The sequence below is a fragment of the Odocoileus virginianus genome, chromosome 29 (assembly GCF_023699985.2).
Source record: "Odocoileus virginianus isolate 20LAN1187 ecotype Illinois chromosome 29, Ovbor_1.2, whole genome shotgun sequence".
In the NCBI taxonomy this organism is placed as follows: Eukaryota; Metazoa; Chordata; class Mammalia; order Artiodactyla; family Cervidae; genus Odocoileus; species Odocoileus virginianus.
Genome location: NC_069702.1, coordinates 4,091,149 through 4,114,048, shown reverse-complemented (window position 1 = coordinate 4,114,048; position 22,900 = coordinate 4,091,149). Strand labels below are relative to the sequence as shown.

General features: G+C 37.8%; 2 protein-coding genes across 4 annotated transcripts in view; both read left to right on the top strand.

Moving 5' to 3' along the window:
• The window catches only part of NMU (neuromedin U), a 36,866-nt gene extending 21,804 nt beyond the window's left edge, over positions 1-15,062 (top strand). For 2 of the 3 annotated variants that reach the window (XM_020892193.2, XM_070457987.1), the window contains exons 4-10: positions 3,268-3,327; positions 4,747-4,776; positions 4,866-4,916; positions 6,682-6,756; positions 9,631-9,684; positions 10,444-10,483; positions 14,869-15,062. In XM_020892193.2, the coding sequence (XP_020747852.2) occupies positions 3,268-3,327; positions 4,747-4,776; positions 4,866-4,916; positions 6,682-6,756; positions 9,631-9,684; positions 10,444-10,479 (306 nt within the window). In that variant the 3' untranslated portion in view covers positions 10,480-10,483; positions 14,869-15,062. The remainder of the gene's footprint in view (positions 1-3,267; positions 3,328-4,746; positions 4,777-4,865; positions 4,917-6,681; positions 6,757-9,630; positions 9,685-10,443; positions 10,484-14,868) is intronic. The other variant, XM_070457988.1, reaches the window with a different exon arrangement.
• Positions 15,063-18,718: 3,656 nt separating this feature from the next.
• PDCL2 (phosducin like 2) overlaps positions 18,719-22,900 on the top strand; it is a 34,757-nt gene continuing 30,575 nt past the window's right edge. Inside the window, exon 1 of the mRNA XM_020892168.2 lies at positions 18,719-18,809. Within this exon, the coding sequence (XP_020747827.1) occupies positions 18,804-18,809 (6 nt within the window). The 5' untranslated portion in view covers positions 18,719-18,803. The remainder of the gene's footprint in view (positions 18,810-22,900) is intronic.

Sequence of the window (22,900 nt, the reverse complement as noted above, 5' to 3'; positions counted from 1 at the left end):
TGTTGGCGTGGGGAGCTGGTTCCTTTATGGGGTGGGGTTAGGGGTGTGTCCAGGGGTCGGGCTGGAGGGATGCTTAGGCATTTTGCCCACCTCTCTGGTGGTGTCCCGGAGAAGGCAATGGCACCCACTCCAGTGCTCTTGCCTGGAGAATCCCACGGACGGAGGAGCCTGGTGGGCTGCAGTCCATGGGGTCGCTAAGGGTCGGACACGACTGAGCGACTTCACTTTCACTTTTCACTTTCATGCATTGGAGAAGGCAATGGCACCCACTCCAGTGTTCTTGCCTGGAGAATCCCAGGGACGGGGGAGCCTGGTGGGCTGCCGTCTATGGGGTCGCACAGAGTCGGACACGACTGAAGCGACTCAGCAGCAGCAGCAGCAGCTGGTGGTGTCCAGTACAGACTCAGCTCTCCTGCTTTTGCTCCTGGCTCTTCAGAAATAGTGGTTGGGTTCTTTGGTCTACTGGTATCTTTTTGTCCATAATTTGCCCCAACTGCCCAAACATCAGTTAGTTTTAGTCCCATATAGTTCCTTTGTATTTTGTTGCTCAAGGAGAGCTTTGTCCAGCTACAAGCATCACAGCAAAAGGTCCTGGGTCCCCGCCTGTCCCAGAAACACGGGGAGGAGTGGGAAGTAAGCGTGCTCTTACATGTCTCTGCTGGACGCTGCTCCTTCTGTCTGCAGCTCTGTCCCTGAGTGCCGGTGTAGCAGCTAGCCTTCGTGTCGTACCTTCCTGAATCAGCATCACTAGTCTCCTGATCAGAGAGGGCTCGGCAGAGGCTCTGGGCCCAGCCTCTCTCAGCGCAGTCAGCTCTGCGCCTGGGGTGATCACTGCACGGTCGGGCCAGGGTGCAGCGCCTGTCCTTCACACAGTCCTTCCAGAATGGCATCCTGGCCGGTGGGGAGTAGCAGCCTTGTAAAGTGCTGCATTTCTGCTGCCGCACTGGGTCCTCAGCGAGGACCGCCTGCAGGCATTAGGAGGTAAAGAGAAACCAGAATCACAATAGGTTGACGTTTATGAATGATATTTCAAATTGTTTGAGGAACCTTGGTGGATATATAACATGGGATGGATATTAATCAGCACACAAGCTTTTGCATTATATACAAAATTCAGGCGCACCCTCAGAATCACTTTTATGTCTGCAAAATTAAAAGGATGAATTTTAAAGCGCTCATCTAAAAACCATAAAAGTAAATTAGGCTTTTATTGGCTTTGGAGACTGTGTGCCTTTTGAGGAAAGCTTGGTAAATTTACTATGAAAGCTTTTACACTAATTGATACCATTAAAAAAATAATTAATTTTCACATTAGCTATGATGTATGTGATTCTCTGAAGAGTTCTTCAAAACATTTTTACCAAATAGGAAATAAAGACTCTTTTACAAGGTCCATGATAAAAAAAAATAAAATATTAAAAATCCCATATGAGAAAAATCCTTAAACAACAGTTGCAGCTCAGTGAATATGGCTTCATGTAAAAAGCTGCTGAAGGAAATAGAATTTGTTTGGAAACTTTTTCTGTCAGACTTCAATCTTGTTGCCACACCTCGTCTGAATTAGAAGCTGTTTTCTAAGGAGACACCCATGTATCTGAATTTATTGTTCTTTGAGCTGAGACACATGATATCACTAGACTTTTTTATTGTTTTGTATTTTGCAGCATTTCTAGATGGACCATAAAAAGAAGTTTCAGGAATTTATTTCTAGATTTTTCTGGGTGACCTGCATACCCAACCATGAAGGGAAAAAGTGAAAGATATATTTTTTCTCTCATCTAACTCCTAATCATAGGCTTAGCAGTCAATACCAGTGCAAAACTAGGTCAGACAACCTAGCTGTGTGTGGTACTGGGCAAGTAAGTCACAGTCTCTTAGAACCTCACTTGCTTTATAAGTGAGAATAACAATTCCCATCCTGTATATATCAAGCTGTGTTTTAAGGACAAAGTGTGATTATGTGTATGAAAATGTTTTATAATTTACTGAAATACTACATACTTATGAACCATTTAATATAGTTAATAAATATCCCAACAATTTGCACTGGGCAGGCAAACAAACAGAACAAAGCAGGCCTCTGATGTGCTAGGAAAGGTGTTCAGAGAAGCTGCTTCGTGACTCCACCTGTATCCCTAAGCTATAGCCTACCCTGTTAAACAGGTGTGTGCCAGGGGCAAGGGTCTTGGTGGCCCTGAATAGTCCTTCATGACACATCTTCTGAATTGGCAGTAACTGCAGCTGTAAGTCAAGCTTTACAGATCACATATTTTTTAAATGCTACTGCTGTTAATTGCTCTGTCTGTGGCACTGTGCTAAGAGCTTTAGCACATATAATCCTTCCAAGAATTCTGCACTAATGTTGCCATCCTTGATTTATGATGACAGGAACTGAAGTTAAGAGAGGTTAGGCAACCAGCCTAAGGTTACACAGCTAATAAAGACGAGAAATGGAATTTGTACTGCTCGAGTTGCAAGCTGCTCAACTCTAGAGATGCTCCCCCACCCCATTTCAGCTTATTATTTCCAATATGTATTTATTAAGTAATCAATTGTTTCTGATGTGACTATGCTGAATTCTGTGCAAAGCAGGTTTCGCCCCTGCTTGTCCCTCCGTGCTCCTCCTAACCACACCCAGCTGTCTGTAAGCCACAGGAGCCCTGCCCTGCTTCTAGGCTCAGATGCTTTGAAAAACCTGATCCTGGGGTGTGCAGTCAGCAACCTAGAAGGGTGGGAACTCGGCTTAGGTGCGCTGTGCTTGGCCTGGGCTTCCTCTCATCCAAACTCCCATTGTTTGCAAACAAGTGCAGGATTTTCTTTCTTTTTTTTTTTTCCCAGGATTTTCAAATTAGCCAATAATGAGTAAATTCATCAAGGTTCACCGCTTTGGCATGTAGATTCAGGTTTAGCAGCAAGCTGAGAAGAATAACCGCTCTTTTTGCACTTCCTCATTATTCTCAGTCATAGAATTTTAGCAAATACTGAGAAGTTTTATATCTGGACCCCCAGTGGAATCCTTAATCAGTGCATATGTGCAATATACAACTTTTTATTTCCTGGTTGGAAAGACGGTTTTACTTTTAGGAGCCAAATTTTTTGTCATGAGAGAAAATGAAGAATTTCAACAGTTTCAATGGGCCATAAGAAGAATTCTGTTTAGGGTATTGAAATATATATCCTCATGATCCTGACATTTTATGGTTATTTCTTCTGTGCAAATATTGTTAAAGCAGAAGCATCATCTGTGTATCTTCTTATTTATATTAGGCATCCAGTGCATTGGAGGAGCTTTGCCTCACAATTATGGGGACTCTACCAAAGCCCCAGGTAAGGTTCAAATGGTGTTTAATTTGTAGGCAAAAACAATTGCTCAGAAATATCTTGGAATTCCTCCTGGAAGAAAATACACTCAATTTAGGAAGCATGCTAAGAGGAGCTATAAGAACAAACATAAGTTGATTTTGGATAAGAAGCAAACACTTCAGTTTCTTTGATGCCTGAGAATTTAGGGTCATATTAGTGGAGTTTGCAATCATCTAATTGGAAAATCATATGCCCCCCTCAAGTATAAGATGTGTTCTAGTTCTGATGAGAGAAATTTGGGGTCATTTTGGCTCTTTCTCTCTCCCTGAATCATCAGTTGGAGACCAGATGCATTTTTCTAAGCTTGGAGGTTAGGACACTGTACTTTGTCAGAGAGGACATTAATAATGCAAAAAAAAAGCAAACTGTAATGTCCATGTCGGTTTGAAAATTATATTCTTACTGTGATGTCTTGCTTTCTTATTAAAATTATTATTTGATTCTTCTGGGAGAACTTTTTGTCCTGAAGTGAGGCAATGGGAACTTGAAAAATGGCATAATGTACCATACCTCAGTTGATGTTCTATATCTTATAGGTGAACTAATTTTAAAACTACCTTATTAAGGATAAAAGCCTCAGGTTTAGAAAATATTTTTCATTAGTAGTTTAACCTGTTATCGTTGGTGTGTTCTGATTTCCATACCTCACACAGGCAGTAATTCAAAGAAAACTTGATATTTTAGAAACATAAATATTTTTGGAAACTAAGTGTTTACAGCAGTATTTTTTTCTGATGTTTTTAACGGTGACATTTTCCAAACCACTTAATTGACTTTTTAATTAAGAGGAAATATACGACAATGGTGTTTACCCATGAGTTTCTATTTATATTAAAAGCAAATGAGAACAGAAAAGAACAACAAAAAGGGAATGATATGTCTCATTCTTTTTTTTTTTTCTGATATGTCTCATTCTTAAAGACAACATTTTGGAATGAGAGAGGACTCTAGAAAAGCTTATGGAAGGAAGTAAAAATAACTGATAAATCTTACTATGCAGTGACAATTACAAATAGTTTGATGTGATTCCTTCTAGTCTTTTTCTCTGAATATTCTATCATGTGATCATATCAGAATTTCCTATTCCACCACTACAGAACACTCATGATGTTTCCAATTTTTTGCTCTTATGAATAATGCTGTAGTAGAGATCTTTTTTCATACTCTTATTTATAAAGTTTTTAGTTACTTGCCCATTTATTTTTAGAACAATATGTACTTGACTAATTTCAGTCTTATATTTTATATATAACATATGTAGCACATGTTTTAAGAATTATAATCTTATAATAAATTATAAATTGTATATTTTACATTTATAAATTTTATACATATTTCTTATTATTTTCTAATATAATATATTTATAAATCTCTTTTCAATAGGAAACAGATGAAAAAGATAACACCAAAAGGGTAAGGTGATTTCATAAGTATATACATTTAAAAATAATCAGGAAACCTCTGATGATTCAAAGTAAAGCTCACTACTTTTTTTTTAACAGTTCTTATTTCATTATTCGAAGACTCGAAAGTTGGGCAATTCAAATGTTGTGGTAAGTTGTAGAATTACTTATTAAGTGATCACTTGTATTTTTTAAAAAAAACTGTTTTTGCACTTTATCATAGAGCTAGATCAAGATTCATGGTTTTTTTTTTCTTTAAACATTTATATATAAATGAACAAATGGAATTCAGTATTTATTATACATTTATTTTATATCTCAATAGCTACAAGTACATTAAATCCATTCATTTATTCATCCAATGATTATTTATTGCGTATCTTCTATGTACCAAGCCAAGCACAATTCTAGGTACTAGAAATAATGGCAGTGTCATGCAACTTACATTTTAGAGGCCAAAAAGTGCAAATATGATTAAGTAAGTCATGTTGGTTTAGATGTTGATTAGTGCAGTGGAAAAAGGCTTATGCAAAGTCATTTTAAGAAATATTTTAAAAGATGATTGTCAAAAATGTAATTATTGCCTGCAATGTGGGAGACCCGGGTTTGATCCGTGGGTCAGGAAGATCCCCTGGAGAAGGGAATGGTAACCCACTCCAGTATTCTTGCCTGGGAAATTCCATGGACAGAGGAGCTTGGAGGACTACAGTCCATGGGATCACAAAGAGTTGGACATGACTGAGTTACCAACACTTTTACTTTTTCAGAAATATTGATTTGTATTCCTAAGAGCTCCTTATTTGTAACTAGGCATTTGAGAATTTACTCTCTCAGATTATCCAGGTACCAATAACTTTAATTCATTTCACTTCTAAATTATGTGGCTGTAGTGGTGGTTTTCTTTTTGTATGCATGGATTTATAAAGTGCTAACCAACCTATTTCAGTGTTTCAATTTATAATACTTAAAAATTACTTGACCTAATATTCTTTCTAAGCTATCACTATCATGGGCCATTTTATGGAATGAGGAACATAGTGTATTTTAAACATATGTTTACCTGTAGGAATGTGACTATAACTATAAACTTAGTTTTAAATATTTATCTCATTGAATAACAACTTCTCTTACATGTGAGGAGTTGAAAGTTAGGTTATATGGGCTTTAAACCAAATACATGTTGAACTGATTAACAGGTAACCATTATAAGTGGCTTAAAGTTAATCCGTTTGATGAATGAATTTAATGTTTGTGAAAAGGTTCCATTTAAGCCATGCCTTTAAAATGAAACCGTATCAGGTAGCCACATGTCTCAGATGTGCTTTCATTTTCTTCTGCTTAGCATCTTGATGTCTTGGGAACATGTATGTTAGTCACATTTTTCACTATCAATGACACATTGCCATTTTTTGTGTCTCCTGTTGTCTTGTTCCACGTGTTCAGTTTTAAATGAAATATATATTTTATAAGGAAGATTACTAGATGTGTGTACAGTATAATCTTACAGATGAACATGTTCATGATGGAAAACTGATTCTTAGAGAGCTGATTTCATTTGTCCCAGACCGTTCTTAGTAAGTCTGGAAGCAGACAGGCGGCTTTTTGCTTTTCAAAGATACAGGCAGGGGTTTTCCTTGATGGCTGGTGATGGAGTTCAGGCCCTCAGGAAAGAGCTTCATCAACAGAATGATCGAGATTCCCAGCACAGAACTGCCAACTTTTATTCCATCCCTTGGCCTATTCTCCACGGCTCTCTGAAATGCTCACAGAGGACTGTCTTGGGTCCCATCTTTCCCGTTCTCTTCTGGCCGGAGCGAGCATAGTGGGTAAAAGCAAAGGCAGATAGGAAGCCGTCTTTACGCCCAGGGCTGCGAAGCCGCTGTGCTCATCACGCGTGTGTGTTCGTGTCCCTCAGTCGTCTGTCGTGCATCCGCTGCTGCAGCTCGTCCCGCGCCTGCATGAGAGAAGGATGAAGAGGTTCAGACTGGACGTATGTACCTGCCTGCACGCGCGCTCCGCCCCTGCGTGTGGGGCAGCCCTTTCTGCTTATCCCAGGGGCGGTGGTTTGCAAGATCTTCCCCCATAGGCCTCAGGTAGCAGCCAGGTGGCCTGCAGAAGGGCGCTGGTTTGCAGGAGTATTTTCACACTCAGGAGAAGGAGCACTGTCCCCCTCCCCGCAGTATGTCCTTCTAACTCAGGCTGTGGGCAGCGAGGAAAGCCTGGATTAGACTTCCTTTCAAGGACCGGCCCCTCCCAGTGAGGCAACCTGTTCATTCTTGGTTTGAGAAAGGACATTCCTATCGAGTCGTTAGATAGGAATAGGGGAAAAATCAAGGACCTTTACTGACCCCTCTGTGTACATGTGGCTTGAATGACAAGCTTTCTATCCAGGTAGCAAAGCATTAGTAAGAATAAGGTTTATGAAGTAAATGTATCAGAAATTAAATGTAGGTATTTTGTTTGTTTCCACAATTAGCAAAAATATGGCCCAAATCCAGTGTCTTATGTTTAAGGTAAATATAACTGAGTTAACATCTTTTTAAACTGGAAATTGTGACATTTTTACTGCCCTTTGAAAAGAATCCTAATTCTCTCGATGATGAAAGTTTGTAGGCATTGTTCTTATGTAATGCCTTCCATTATTGGAATACATTATAGTTTTCAGTCTTACAGGATCTCATTTTATTCTTTTGACAATTCTGTTGATACTTACATAAGTAGTATTATGCCTGGTTTACAAAAAGAAAAACAACTCAGAATAGTTAAAGGAGTTTCCCAAGATCACAGTAGTGAGTGGGATTAGAGATTACAACAATTTCTCGACTTCTAGTTTAGGGAAATATTTTTTTTCCACTATGCTGTTCCCTTGGTAGTCTAATCTTGAATATTTCTGTTATTTTATTGTTAAATTTTTCTTAAGTACCATATTAATTTTATTCTTCTGCTACCAAAAGTTTTAAAATACTTTTAAAAATGCATACAATTTAGGCAAATAAATTCCTCAAAATTTATTTTTGTGATCACTATCTCCTCCCTAAATGCTTCACATGGTTGAACTAAGCCTCCATCATGGAAGACAATACTGCTGCCAACTTTAATGAGAAATGGAAGAGGAACTGTAGTAGCCCCTTAAAATTTTAGAATTTCCAACATGAAAAAATCAAATCAGTTGTCAACTTTCTAGAAGTAATATATGCTTTTTGAATTAACTTTTACTTTCCGAAGAGTCTTCTTGACTTTTGAATAGTGTAAAATTTCAATATAAAAATCCAGTTTCTTAAAATACACCAGCAAAATTATTAGTTTACTACAACATTTCAGTGATATTATTTGCAAAATCAAAACTACTCAGTAGCGTGGCCAGCTGCGTACTTTGTCTCAATGTTCCACCTTGAGTGAGACTATATTTTCAGATAAGTAGCTGAGAGCATGAACTCTGGCTTGGTAGTAATATCTTATTGGACAAATGATAGCTCCTAATAGTATTTCACAGCAAAAACTAGGTTTCCTAGGAATCTATGAGAAAAGAAAGTAAGACACAAATTTAAAAAAATTACAGTTAACTATATTGGCTTTTCTGGGCTTAAATTGCTGAATTTTAAACCATATTTTTGATAGTGAAATATTTTGGGTTCTTAAAGAAAATGAATTTTCAAATTTTAGTAGAGTCAAACACTTTCCTTACATTTTCTTTGCTGGACACCCTCACTTCCGTCCCAACATGGTTTTTAGCATTACCTCCCAAATTCTTTTATATACTGTTCTTTCTATCACCAATGATAAGACTGAAAAGAACTGTGTGTTTGAGTTTGAAAACTTTAAATTTAGGCACATTTTAAGTTGTATGTTATCCTATCTTTCCTTTTCTCTGCTTAATATAAAATACATAGCTGTTCTTATATAAATATAAATATATAGTTTTTATATTTACACATTTAAATATTAAAATTTTCCATCTTTAAAGTAATTTGGGGGGATTTATAGTCAGGATGAGAATTAGGTATAGAATGTTCAGAATTTAAGATACATTTGTTATAAAGCAAGGATTTCAACATTTTAATAGCTGTCAGGGACACTTTTTAAAATCTAAAAATATGATTATGTTTATGGAATATTGGAATATTTGAAAAAGGTCTTGATGACAAATTTCATAGTGATTGCACTCCTGATACTTATATAAGTAGTTTTTGAAAATAAGAAGCTACAAGAACCAACATTTATAGAAATCATAAAATGTTACATATTTTTCTATTAAGTTTGAAATTAAATGTTTGAAAAAAGAAACAGTTCACTGAATAATCAGTTTGTTCCTATTTTTTTTAATTACCATTTCAGTGTATATAAGTATATGGGGAAAATTTCCTCTGAAGTCTCAATGAATAAATATAGTTTAACAAAATTATCCCTCAATTTCAATTTAAATTCCTGTATTTGTGTCTTTTAGCTATGACACAGTTCTATTTTATATTTTTTGCCTGTTCATTTGTTAGCACATATGACATGTATTATAAAGAAATTATTTTATTCTAACAAAATGCTGAAAGGAGATTTTAAACAGTTACTTATCTATGAAATGTCTTCTGCCTACTTGTTGATGAATATACATACAATTCACAAATTTCCTGAAAATAGAATCTGTTAGACTGTTAAGGAAATTAGATTAAAATACAACACTCTGATCTTACTGCTAGTATCACTGAAAATTCTTCAGGTGTAAATACAAAAATTACTTAATGATATGAATTATATACCCAAATCCTTGATTCCCTCTTTAATTACGGTGGTTGAAAATAACTATATCCTCAAGAAGCATTTGCACTTACTTTTACTGTTTGATTTTTAATATCCTCATTTTCTCTTCCAGGAAGAATTCCAAGGTCCTATTGCAAGCCAAAGTAGAAGATACTTTTTATTCAGGGTATGCATATACTATAAATCTTTAAAAATTCAATCAATATCAGCATTGAAAAGTATTTTCACTGTGCATTTATTTATATTAACTTGTAAGTTTTAATTGTTTTTAAGTTTATCCCAAGATATTTGATATCAAGTGTTATAGTCTGAGGTTCACTTCTGTCACCAGCTTGTTGCTCTAATATTATGGTATCTCTGATCTCTTCTCTAATCCAATATTCATGGTTGTAAATACCCCAAATAGCATTCACTTGTTTCATGGATTAGTTCCATAATGTTTCATCTGCAGGAAATAAGTGTCTCAAAGGTGTATTACTCCTTAAGTTTTTTTTTTTTTTGGCTGCACCATGTGGCATTCAGGATCTTAGTTCTGTAAACAGGAACTAAACCTGTGCCTTCAGCTGTGGAAGCATGGAATCTTAACCACTAGACAACTAGGGAAGTCCTGATACTATTCCTTAAGTTCTAATGAAATATTGAGCTAAAGAAATATTAGCCAATGGAATATTTAGTTAAGGAAGGTCAACATTATTATAAAGTCTAAGCAGAGCTATATAGTAAGATTTACATTTTGGAAACTAATTCTAACAATAAATTGGAGGAGAATGGACTGAAGGAAGGAGGAAAATAATAGATAAAGAAAATATAGATAAGGAAGAAATAATGGTATTGTTATCTCATTGAGATCATTAGTCTGCTTTCTATGAAAATTAACTTCCCTCCTCAGTTACATTGCTTTGTTTCTAACTTAACTATTTTCCAGCCACGCAATGGAAGAAGATCAGAAGTTTACATTTAAAATGGTATGTATATCACAATTCAACTCAGTGTAAAAATTTCTCATTTTCACATCTTCACAAATTAACCTATGCTCAGTATATTTCTATTATTTGATTAATGTATACATTAATATTCTATATAAACACTGCAAAGGTAGAGGCTGTGAAGACATCATAAAATGGAAAATGCTAGTATTTTAGGACCAGATTTTCTTTGCCCATGTCGTATGCGCCTCATACTATGTCACAATAGTCATCATCATTTTTGCAGACATTGATCTAATCATCATTTACTGTACAAGTAGAATATGTCAGAGGTTGTGTATTTATTTTGGTAATCAGTATCCACAATAGTGGGCCAGAATTTACAGACCGAATGCCTTTCTGTCCTCCAAGTAACCTATATTCAAAGATTCTTTGTAAGAGTTGTGCTTACCATCTTTAGAGAACTAGAAAAATGTGGAGAGACAGGAGAACATGACTTCTGCTTCGGTACTCCCAGAGTTTCCATATCTGTGTCAGAGATACAGCAGACCCTAAGTAGCTATTGAATGGCCCCACACATACTTAATAAGTATGTTAATCTTAATACTTATTATACTGTAAATTTTAAAATTAAATGCACACTGATAGATTTACACCAGAGAAATAAAACAATATTCTACTAAAAAGTTAATAGATGTGACATTGACAAAAGTGACATTAACATTGACGTCGCTCAGCCGTGTCCGACTCTTTGTGACCCCATGGACTGTAGCCTACCAGGCTCCTTCATCCATGGAATTTTCCAGGCAAGAGGACTGGAGTGGTTGCCATTTCCTTCTCCAGGAGATCTTCCTGACCCAGAGATCGAACCTGGGTCTCCCGCACTGTAGGCAGACACTTTACCATCTGAGCCACCAGGGAAGTCCTACTAACTTAAGTAATCCTAAATGCAGAGTCTATGCTGAACATACTTTTGCAAATATTTCATTCATATGATTTAATCTCAACCCTTGAGTACATATTTATCTTAAGAATGTAAAATTCTTGATATTTTTTTCATAGAAACAAAAATCAAATCACATATTTTAACTAAAAAAGATAACACCAAAATTATACAATTTCTAGAAAATGAAGGTAATGAAAACACACATGTTAAAACTTATGGACTCTAACAGAACCATATTTTGTGGAAAATTCAATACTTTAAGCGCAATCAAGCAAGAAAGCCATGAAATTAAAAGACGCTTGCTCCTTGGAAGAAAAGTTATGACCAACCTAGACAGCATATTAAAAAGCAGAGACATTACTTTGTCAACAAAATTCTGTCTAGTCAAAGGTTTGATTTTTCCAGTAGTCATGTGTGGATGTGAGAATTGGACTGTAAAAAAAGCTGAGCACCGAAGAATTGATGCTTTTGAACTGTGGTGTTGGAGAAGACTCTTGAGGGTCCCTTGGACTGCAAGGAGATCCAACCAGTCCATCCTAAAGGAGATCAGTCCTGGGTGTTCATTGGAAAGACTGATGCTGAAGCTGAAACTCCAGTACTTTGGCCACCTGATGCGAAGAACTGATTCATTTGAAAAGATCCTGATGCTGGGAAAGATTGAGAGAGGGAGGAGAAGGGGACGACAGAGGATGAGATGGTTGGATGGCATCACCAACTCAATGGACATGAGTTTGAGTAAACTCCATGAGTTGGTGAAGAACAGGGAGGCCTGGTGTGCTGCAGTCCATGGGGTTGCAAAGAGTCGGACATGACTGAGCGACTGAACTGAACTGAAGCAAGAAAGAGTGAGTGAATTAGGAATTTAAGTCATTAAGTCAAAAAGAACAATGAGGTAAACTTCAGGAAAGCAGAGGAAGCATTATAAAATGGAAGATGAAATTAATTGATTATAAAATAGTAAAATACAAGAACTTGTAAATAGACCAAAAATCTGACTTTTTAATAAAATATGTAATAAAGGGCTTCTCTGGTGGCTCAGAGGTTAGAGCGTCTGCCTGCAATGCGGGAGACCTGGGTTTGATCCTGGGTCGGGAAGATCCCCTGGAGAAGGAAATGGCAGCCCACTCCAGTATTCTTGCCTGGAGAATCCCATGGACGGAGGAGCCTGGTGAGCTACAGTCCACGGGGTCGCAGAGTTGGACCAACTCTCCTAATTTTCCTAGCCTGATAATCAATGAAAAAGAAAGAAGCCAGAAATGTACAGAAACACAAATGAAAAGAGAGAAATTAAAACTGGTATAAAACTAATGGGAATCATAAAAGTACTTTGCAAATCGCTGTGGCTATCAGTTTGTAAACCTGGATAAAATGGAGGCTGTATAACAAATTAGCTGCTACCAAAATTGACCTCAGAAAAAAGAAAAAAAAAAATCTAACTAGACTGATGACTTTGTGGGGGAAAAATTGAGAACATTATCTGGGAACTCTCCCCTCAAGGTACTAGGTCAAGAAATTTTGGATTTCCCAGCTCAGAGAAGGAAGAAAAATTTCAAATACTTTTATGAAGTCAGCAAATACTAATACCAAAACCTTACAAAGTTAGTATAAGAAAGGAAACTGTAGGTCAATTTTATTTATAAATACCAATGCAAAAATTAAAAAATATAGAAAATAGTATTCAGCAATATATTGAAAGAATTATATAACCCCATGAAGTGAAGTTCATTCCATCAACTAAGATGGTTTAACATTAGGAAGTGTATGAAAATATTTTCACCTTTAAAAGAAAAATTATATAATCAACTCAGTACAGGTATACCCCCGTTTTATTGCACTTTGCTTTACTGCACCTCACAGATATATTTTTTGCAATTTGAAGGTTTGTGGTAACTCTGTGTTGAGCAAGTTTATCAGTGACATTTTTTCCAATGTCATTTGCTCAATTCATGTGTTATGTCTCATTTTGGTAATTCTTATAAGACTTCAAACCTTTTTCATTATCACTATATTTTTTACAGTGATCTGAACAGTGGTCTTTGTTACTACTATTGTAATTGTTTTGGGGGTGCCATGTCCACATCCATGTAAGGTGGCAAAGTTAACTGATAAATGCTGTGTGTGTTCTGACTGCTCCACCGGCCAGCGAGTCCACTGTCACTCTCCCTCTCATTGGGTCTCCCTGTTCGCTGAGACACAGTTCAGTTTTGAAAGAAGTGCTACTATGAATAAAATGCTGTCAAACAGCATTGTTTGCTACAGAGAAATTGTTCCTGAAAGGAAGAGTCAATCAGTGTGGCAAACTTCATTGTTATTTTAAGAAAATGCCACAACCACCACAGCCTTCAGTGACTTCAGCAGCTATCAACATGGAGGCAAGACCCTCTACCAGCAAAGAGATTATGACTTGGTGAAGGCTCAGATAGTGGTTAGCAATTTTTAGCAATAAAGTATTTTTAAACTGAGGTATGTGCATTGGTTTTTTTGGACATGATGCTATTGCACACTTAACTATTGTATAGTATAAACATAACTTTTACATGCACCAGGAGACCAAAAAATTTGTGACTTTTTTTACTGAGGTAGTCACTGGAACCCAACCTACAGTGTCTCTGAGGTACGCCTATAGATACTTTTGATAAAGTGCCACATACATTTGTGATGTTTTCAAAGAAGATCTTATAGAAAGAAATTGGAAAAGAAATTAACAATATATAATGGTCTCAAACAAAGTCAGTAGAAGGCTTGATAGTAAAACGTTTTGGAGTATTTCTATTAACATCAGAAACAAAACAAGGATGCCGTGTCTCCTTTTATTCCATGTAGTTCTTAATGCAACAGCCAATTCAGTTAGACAAGAAAAAATAAAAGATACAAATATTGGAAAAGTGAAGAAAAAATTTCATGTGCTCATGGAACATACTTATGAACTTGAATCAACTGTATTTGGTATTAACTCATGTTTCAACAAAGGCTTATGTTACATCAAGAATATGAGCAAACATTCCTAATTTTTACTTGTTTCAAGGAACTAGAACAAAGAGTTAATGAAAAAGAAATACCTTTTATAATATTACAAATGTTGAGACATTATAAAATGTGAACACAAAAATTTAATACTAAGTGGGATAAGTGTCTGATTTTAACACCAAACTAAGTGTGAAAGTGAAAGTGAAGTTGCTCAGTCGTGTCCGACTCTTTGCGACCCCATGGACTGTAGCCTGCCATGCTCCTTTATCCATGGAATTTTCCAGGCAAGAGTACTGGAATGGGTTGCCATTTCCTTCTCCAGGGGATCATCCCAATCCAGGGATCGAACCCGGGTCTCCTGCATTGCAGGCAGACACTTTAACCATCTGAGACACCTGGGAAGCCCATTTATAGAGATGTCTATACTAAAGGAAGTATATATAGACTTTAATATGTATACATTCATATACCCATTTGTACTTAAACTTTTCTTTTTTTATTTTTTTAACAGAATGCCAGCTATATTCTGCAGAATCAACGCTATGGGATATAAAATATACTGACTTTTTTTTCTTTTCTTCTGAAAAGCAATCCTTGCTAAGTTTAACAAGTTTGAGAATCCCTGTGTTGTAAACATTCTTAGTAAAAGTTGACTGAGATTGTAAATGTTTAATTTATTGAAAATTAAAGAAGCATCTTAAAATATTTTTTGTTAGTGTTTAATGATAAATAGTGTATAATAAAGCTGTAAATAATTATGTTCCCTAGATTCTTGAAGCTGTTGATGGTACTCTTTACAATGCTCTTTAGTTATTTTTATGTAAGACACTTAGTAGAGTTGAGTTTTAAGGAGCTATTTTAATTTTTTCTGTTTGGATTTCATCAGCAACAAAATACCAGAATGTCAAAAAGCTAGCAATCTTAGAATGTGCATGCCAACTAAAACTATTACTAGTTGGAGGATTTGGCCATGATTAATCCAATAGCCCAATAAGTAAGTTCTGATTTATGCACCATAAAATAGTCTGATTGCTGCAAACATATCAAGAGCCAGCTTTTTCTACCAAGTAGTAGTATTAAGTTTATTTGTTTAAATTTTTTTGTTGTTGTTGTTTAAATTTTTTATTGGAATATAGTTGATGTACAGTGTTGTGTTAGTCTCTACTGTATAGCAAAGTAAACCAGTCATACACATACACATATGCCCACTTTTGTAAAGATTCTTTTCCCATGTAGGTCATTACAGAGTATTTTGTAGAGTTCTCTGTGCTATACCGTAGGTCCTTATTAGTTATCTAGTTGTTTCACTCTGCAGCATCTGAAAGGCAACCAGCCTTGTCCATTACCAGAAAGAAGACACTCTTACTAGGAGAGAATCATGAACACAGTGGGTGAACTTCTTACATCAAATCAGTGTTTAGTGGTCATGTGGATGTTTCCCCTGGGTTTTCCCTTTTGATCTGGCCTCTTGGATAACTGCCTTCTCTACCAGCAGGTTGCTAACTGATTAGAGAAGCCTGGCTCTCTGTGAGGATAGGATTAGGTCTTACATTCTTCAGAGTATCTAATAAACTTTTGTCTTACTACTGATTATAACTTAAATTATGACTTTTACTAACAGAGTCCCTGAATTTCACTTCTTGTCAATCCATGTGAAAAACATGAGAAAGAAGGAGCAGAAGAGAACAAAAAATATTTTCTTTAAAAAATGAATTGACTTGACAAGATGGGAACTTGAGACCCAGAGTGTTGCCAGAGCTGCTCTAGGTCTTTGCTCAAAACCTGCCAACCCCCACCTTTAGCAAAAGTTAATATAAATCTTTAAACTAAAGGCTCCAGAGATAATAAAGGAAGCTACAAACAAAAACCAGATGCAACCAGCTGGGACCAAGATGTTCACAGATCTGACCTCCAAGAGACTCTGCATCTCATTATACATTGATTTGACCATATTATCATATTAAATGACACAACTTCTTTTTTTTTTTAATTTTTATTAGTTGCAGGCTAATTACTTTATAATATTGTAGTGGTTTTTGTCATACATTGACATGAATTAGCCATGGATTTACATGTATTCCCCATCCCGATCCCCCCTCCCACCTCCCTCTCCACCCGATCCCTCTGGGTCTTCCCAGTGCACCAGGCCTGAGCACTTGTCTCATGCATCCAACCTGGGCTGGTGATCTGTTTCACCCTAGATTATATACATGTTTCGATGCTGTTCTCTTGAAATATCCCACCCTCACCTTCTCCCACAGAGTCCTGAAGTCTGTTCTATACATCTGTGTCTCTTTTTCTGTTTTGCATATAGGGTTATCGTTACCATCTTTCTAAATTCCATATATATGTGTTAGTATACTGTAATGGTCTTTATCTTTCTGGCTTACTTCACTCTGTATAATGGGCTCCAGTTTCATCCATCTCATTAGAACTGATTCAAATGTATTCTTTTTAATGGCTGAGTAATATTCCATGGTGTATATGTACCACAGCTTCCTTATCCATTCGTCTGCTGATGGGCATCTAGGTTGCTTCCATGTCCTGGCTATTATAAACAGTGCTGCGATGAACATTGGGGTGCACGTGTCTCTTTCAGATCTGGTTTCCTCGGTGTGTATGCCCAGGAGTGGGATTGCTGGGTAAATGACACAACTTCTGATGGCCAAGACCTGACATTAAGAACCAAAAAGGATAAAAAAGGAGTGGCACTCCATACCCCAGAAGACTAATGCATATGAGTTCCCATCATTAGCCTCACTCCTCCTCACTTTGTCGTTACTTTTTAAAATCAAATCCCTCTCCTTATCTGGGCAAGAAGTTAATCTGTGATCTTAGTTCCCTCTTCTCTATTCTTGGGCCATTGAACAAAGCTTGTGTTTCTTCTATCTCAGCTTTGGCTTCTTTATTGGGCTGATGGAACTTGAAGGGATGAAGAAACCACCCTTGCCCAGACAGAGAACCAGTGCCTGTCTAGGGCCTGAGCAGTGTCCATAGGACTTAACTTGCTCAGGAATGAGCTCTAAAGCCCCAGATGTACAGGGCAACCTGAGCTAGTGTTATGCACAGTAATTCAACTAGCCTGGATTTGGGAGTATCAGAATAAGAAAAGGAGTTGATGGCTAATTCAAGCAGCTCCCAGGGCCTCTTGGAAATCTAGTGAAACAGAAGGCCACATAATGTTTGGAGGTGCTCTCATAGTAAAAAGAAGAAGAAAGAGGAGAAAAAGCGAGGAGGAGGAAGATGGGAAGAAGAGGGTGGAGAGGGGAGGAGGAGGCAGGATATAAGAAAAAGAAGAAAATATAACAAAACACGGGCCATTAGGAGTGCAGAATTTGTATTAACTGGGCACTACAGATGGGTGTTCATTGGAAGGACTGATGCTGAAGCTGAAACTCCAGTCCTTTGGCCACCTCATGCGAAGAGTTGACTCATTGGAAAAGACCCTGATGCTGGGAGGGATTGGGGGCAGGAGGAGAAGGGGACGACAGAGGATGAGATGGCTGGATGGCATCACCGACTCAATGGGCATGAGTTTGAATAAACTCCGGGAGTTTGTGATGGACAGGGAGGCCTGGCGTGCTGCGATTCATGGGGTCGCAAAGAGTCGGACACGACTGAGCGACTGAACTGAACTGAACTGACAGATGGAGTGGTCCAATGTAGAGCCCGAGTTTAAAACTCACTAAAACCACTTTTTCTTCTTTTTCAAATCTTTTCACATCTTTGTAATTATGGGTATAACCGTGTTTGGCAATATCAGCCGTTTTTCTCATGTTCCTGGGAACTCGCAGTTCCTTTCCTTAACTGAAACACCAAGGAATCAAACTATCTAGGTTTCCTACCTAAGGACTGAGCTTCCTACCTAAAAGCAATGGGTTTTTAAGATGGGGGAGAATCATTTGAGAATCTGATGAAAGCTCTCGTCCTGAAATACACCCCCAAAATTCACACATACAACAAAATGACATGTGCATTGAGGGCTGGGGCTCAAGCCCTCAGGCGCTGAAATCCATCCAAATATAAGCTAGTGGTCCTGGGTGAAGAACTCTGAAAGGTTTTTCTCCCCAAGATTTTGTTACTTCCCAGTGAAGACAGGACTCGGGGATTGAAGGATGCCGGAGACTCGGGTGGTGGCGGAGAGAAGGGTGGGAGGCATGCTAGCACCAGTACCGCGAACAGAAAGGCACCTCGGGTCAAATGCCCAAGAACAGAGGCGTCAGGCCCCAAAGCCACCGCCTAGGCCACGCCTCCGCGTTGCCCGGCAACAGAGCTGCGCCCGGCACAGCGCGTCCTAGGCGCTCGTTCTCCCCGCCCCCTTCCTGCGGGCGGTGGGAACTGCTGGGACCGCGGTGGCTCCCTTACCGCTCTGAAGGGACAGGCCCGGCCCGAAGTCCCGGCCCGAACTTGGACGACGCCAGAGCGTGAGAGGCGAGGCCGAACACCATGCAGGTGGGAATAGCGGACTCCGGTGACCGTGGGGCACCCTAAAGGCTTCCCCAGCGGTGTTCCTGCAGGAGTTAGGTTCTAACATTTGTTCTCAGTAAGAGCTAAATTTTGCGTCCGTCTCTGTCAGGGTTGAAGAGAAATGCAAATAAGTTCTAGGAGAACGCCGTTTTTTCAAAATTTGAGAAAGACTTAAGGTTTGTCGCTGAAGGAAACCTTTCACACCTAAATTCTGGAAATCTTACTGCCGCACTATATATGACTTGAGAAAACGCCCATCATTTTTAAACCCAAGTGTAATTCAATTTAAGTATCCTGCCCCACTACATTTTAAAAAGGTCAGAGAGGAGACCCTAATAGTCGCATCTGTCTTGAGAAAGCCCAGGTGTCCCTGGAGTTTCTCCTACATGATCACGAAAACTCTGTTAGACTTCCGTTAATCGTCGGTGAAGAACCCGCCTGCAATGCAGGAGACGCGGTTGGATTCCTGGGCCCGGAAGACGCACTGGAGAAGGAAATGGCAACCCACTCCGGTGTTCTTGCCCGGGGAATCTCATGGACAGAGGAGTCTGGAGGGCTATAGTCCTTGGGGTTGGCAAAGAGTCCCAAACGACTTAGCGACTGAACAACAATTCATAAAAAGGCTGCTCCGCTAGCTAAAGCTACCTTATTAACAAGAAGCCTGTGCTTTTATTTCCTTTTTAAAAATCAGAGTAAAATTACCATTTTCCAACTTAGCAAATAGCTTCTTTGCACCAGCTACCCCCAATTAAAACCTTTAGGATTTTTCTGGTTTTACATATTTAATTTTGGTAATTATGTATGCTGTGTAATTTATTAGGATATTTTGAACAGAAATTAACAATTTAATGGATGCTCTTTTTGGATTAATAACAGATTCCTGGAAGGTACATTTTATTCACTATGGAAAAGCATTGCAGATTTGTCCTGATTTGCATCTACTCTTCAAGAAACAGGCTGAAATATAATTGAGTAAAGACAACAGCACATTAATCTGTTTATTTATTCATTGATTTATGCAACAGCCAGTTATTCAGTGCTTGTGTGACTCTAAAAAAGGTTATTGTGGGGAAATAAGAGTCAGATATAACTATGTCATGATAAATACCATAATACTTTAATAATGTGGATTGTGGTGCCTATTTCTATTTTGTTTATTATGATTTCATAGATGATTTCTTAAAGGCAAGCAAAGATCGGCATATAGAGCATTTACTATTAAATCCCTTTACAACTCATTCCCAGGTCAGTTGAGAACAGTCAGAGCTATGAATGAAACCTTAAGTATGGAGGTAGCTTCCCAAGGTAGCTCAGTAGTAAAGAGACCACCTGCCAACGTAGGAAATGCAGGTGTGATCCTTGGGTTGGGAACATAACCTGGAGAAGAAAAGGGAAACCTGTTCCAGTATTTTTGTGTGGAAAACCCTGTAAACAGAGGAGCCTGGCAGGCTAGTCCATGGGGTGGCAAAGGAGTTGGCTACGACTTAGCAACTAAACAACAACATTGTGATGTCATGAATGTCAAGAAAGTGTTTTAACAAGAAAAGAGTGACAACCTTTCCCAAATTCTGCCTAATAGATCAAATATAATGAATATCCACTGAAAATGAAAGCATGGAGCTCCTAGGTGACCTTAGAATGGTTTTGAAAGGAGTATTGGTGGTGGAAGCCAAATTTGGACTAGGATGCAGAGTGAATGGGAGATGGAAGTGATTCTAGAATATATAGACAACTATCTTAAGAAGTTTGAGCAGGGAGGGAAAAAGAGAGATAGGGTGGTAGGGTGTGTGAAGTGTAGGGAGGGTTTTTTTTTTTTTTTTTTTTTAAGATGACTGCTGGATTTTCTGATAATAATGAGCTTGGTTATTTGGACTAACTCCTTTGCTGAACATAAGTAAAACTACCTCTGATCCTTAAAAGCATCAGAGGTAACATGATAGAAAACGATGAGACCAAAATCGAAGGGAAAGTAGAAAAGCAGGTGAATGGATTTCTAGAGCTTTAAAGCCGCGTTTACCCCTAAGGGCATCTTAACAATCTGCAGTTTGATTCTGGGTATAATCACAGGGTGAGAAGAAACCCAGGAGTTTAGCCTGTGAAAGCATGGGCAGCTAATAGGAATATGAACCAGAGATAAACTCATGTCTAGGGGAATTCAAGGAACATTGTCTTGATGCTTGGTGGAGCAGGGGATAAAAAGAAAAGCAATAAAACCTATCCCCAAGAAGTTGTGGCTCAAGACAGCTCTCACATAGATTGCAGCCTAAAGCATATTGCCTGGGTGATCCAAAAAACTTCAAACTGTGAATTTATTATAAATTAGTAGTATATTGTATTGCTTGTACATGCCTGGAAGAAACAGCAAATCCTGTGGATAAAGACATCTTTATCTTAGAATTCCTGCCTGTAAGTTCTCAGGACATCAAGCAGAAGTCAGCCAAAAGTAACCATGCCCACAGGGGGACAGGGTACTATGAACATAAACCAACAAAAGCAGAGTTGCAAAGACTTCAGTTATCTGAGTGATCAGAAACAGGTTATAAAACACCTGTGCTCATTATGTTTAAAAAACAGAAGACAAAATTGAAATTATCTTCAGAGAGTAGGAAACTATAAAAAGTGACATTCAAATCTGATGACATTTTCATACATGACAGTGAACCGTGTAATATCAAAGTAAATTAAGAAAATAATTCCATGTATAATTACATCAAAAAGAATACAATAGGAATAAACTGAAAACTACAAAACATGGCTGATATGATCAGTGTCCTTATAAGATGGGGAAGAGACACTAGAGCACGTTCTCTCTCTCTCCACACACAGAGCAGGAAGGTTGTGTGAGTACATAAGAAGAAGGCAGCATCCTGCAAGCCAGGAGAGTTCTCACCAGTACCAACCCTGCTGGCACCTTGATTTTAGACTTCCAGCCTCCAGAACTGTAAGAAAATAAATTTCTATTTAAGTCACCTGGCCTGTGATATGTCACAGCTTCCCACACAGACTGACACAGGCTGCTTTTGTGGAAAAAACATGGCAGCTGGTTTCTCCCAGAGTAAGTGATAAAGACGAAACAGCAGCAGCAGTGCCTTTTGTGACTTAGTCTCAGAATTCAAATAGTGTTGCTTCCATCATATTTTCAGTTTATTAGAAGTAAGACCATGGGTTCAGCCTATACTCAATGGAAGTGGGATTGCGTTCCACTTCTCAAAAAAAGGCATATGAAAGAATTTGTGAACATACTTTAAAACCACAATAGATTAAAAAGATTAGATACAGATGAGGGCATTTTATAGTCATATGGCATGGATGGCAGAAAACAACCATCTTTTTTTTTAATATTTTTTTTTTAATTTTTTTTTTTTTTACAACCATCTTAATAGGGGTTTTGGAGAGCAAAGTTCTGGGTTGGTAGAGTGGTGGGAGAATTATGTGGAAGTCTCAGAAAGAAAAGTAGCAGAGAAGGGATAATCTTTAAATTCCATGTGTATGATTCACACAAATCCATAATTGTCTGGTAAACTCCGTATATAGGTAAGAGACCACAAGTTGCCTGGCAGGCAACAGCCATTATAAGATGAAAGGACTGAGCTGATCTGAGGTTTTGGGTGCTGTCCACTTCAGTTGAAAGAGGTTGATGTTTCAGTCCAGCCAAGTTAACTGCCTGCAAGTATGAAAATCAACATACTTAGGAGGAACATAAAAAATCGTGAATTTCTATGATGTATCATCCTCAATATCTAGTATACAATAAAAATTAGACAAGAAAAAAAGAAGAAAATGAAAAGCCATAATCAAAATTAAAGTAACCAATGGAAGCAGATCCTTAGAGTATCCAGAGGTTAATATTAGCGAACAAAGAATTTAAAGCAGCTATTATAAATATATTCAAGGATGTAAAGGAAATTTAATTAACAGATGGAGAATCTTAACAGAGAAATAGAAACAGTAATAAAACAATCAAATGGAAATTCTTGAACTGAAAAGATCAATGACTTAAAATAAAAAATAACTGAATGGGCTTAATGGCAAATTGGAGGTGGCAGAAGACTCAGGGAACTTGGATTTATCAATAT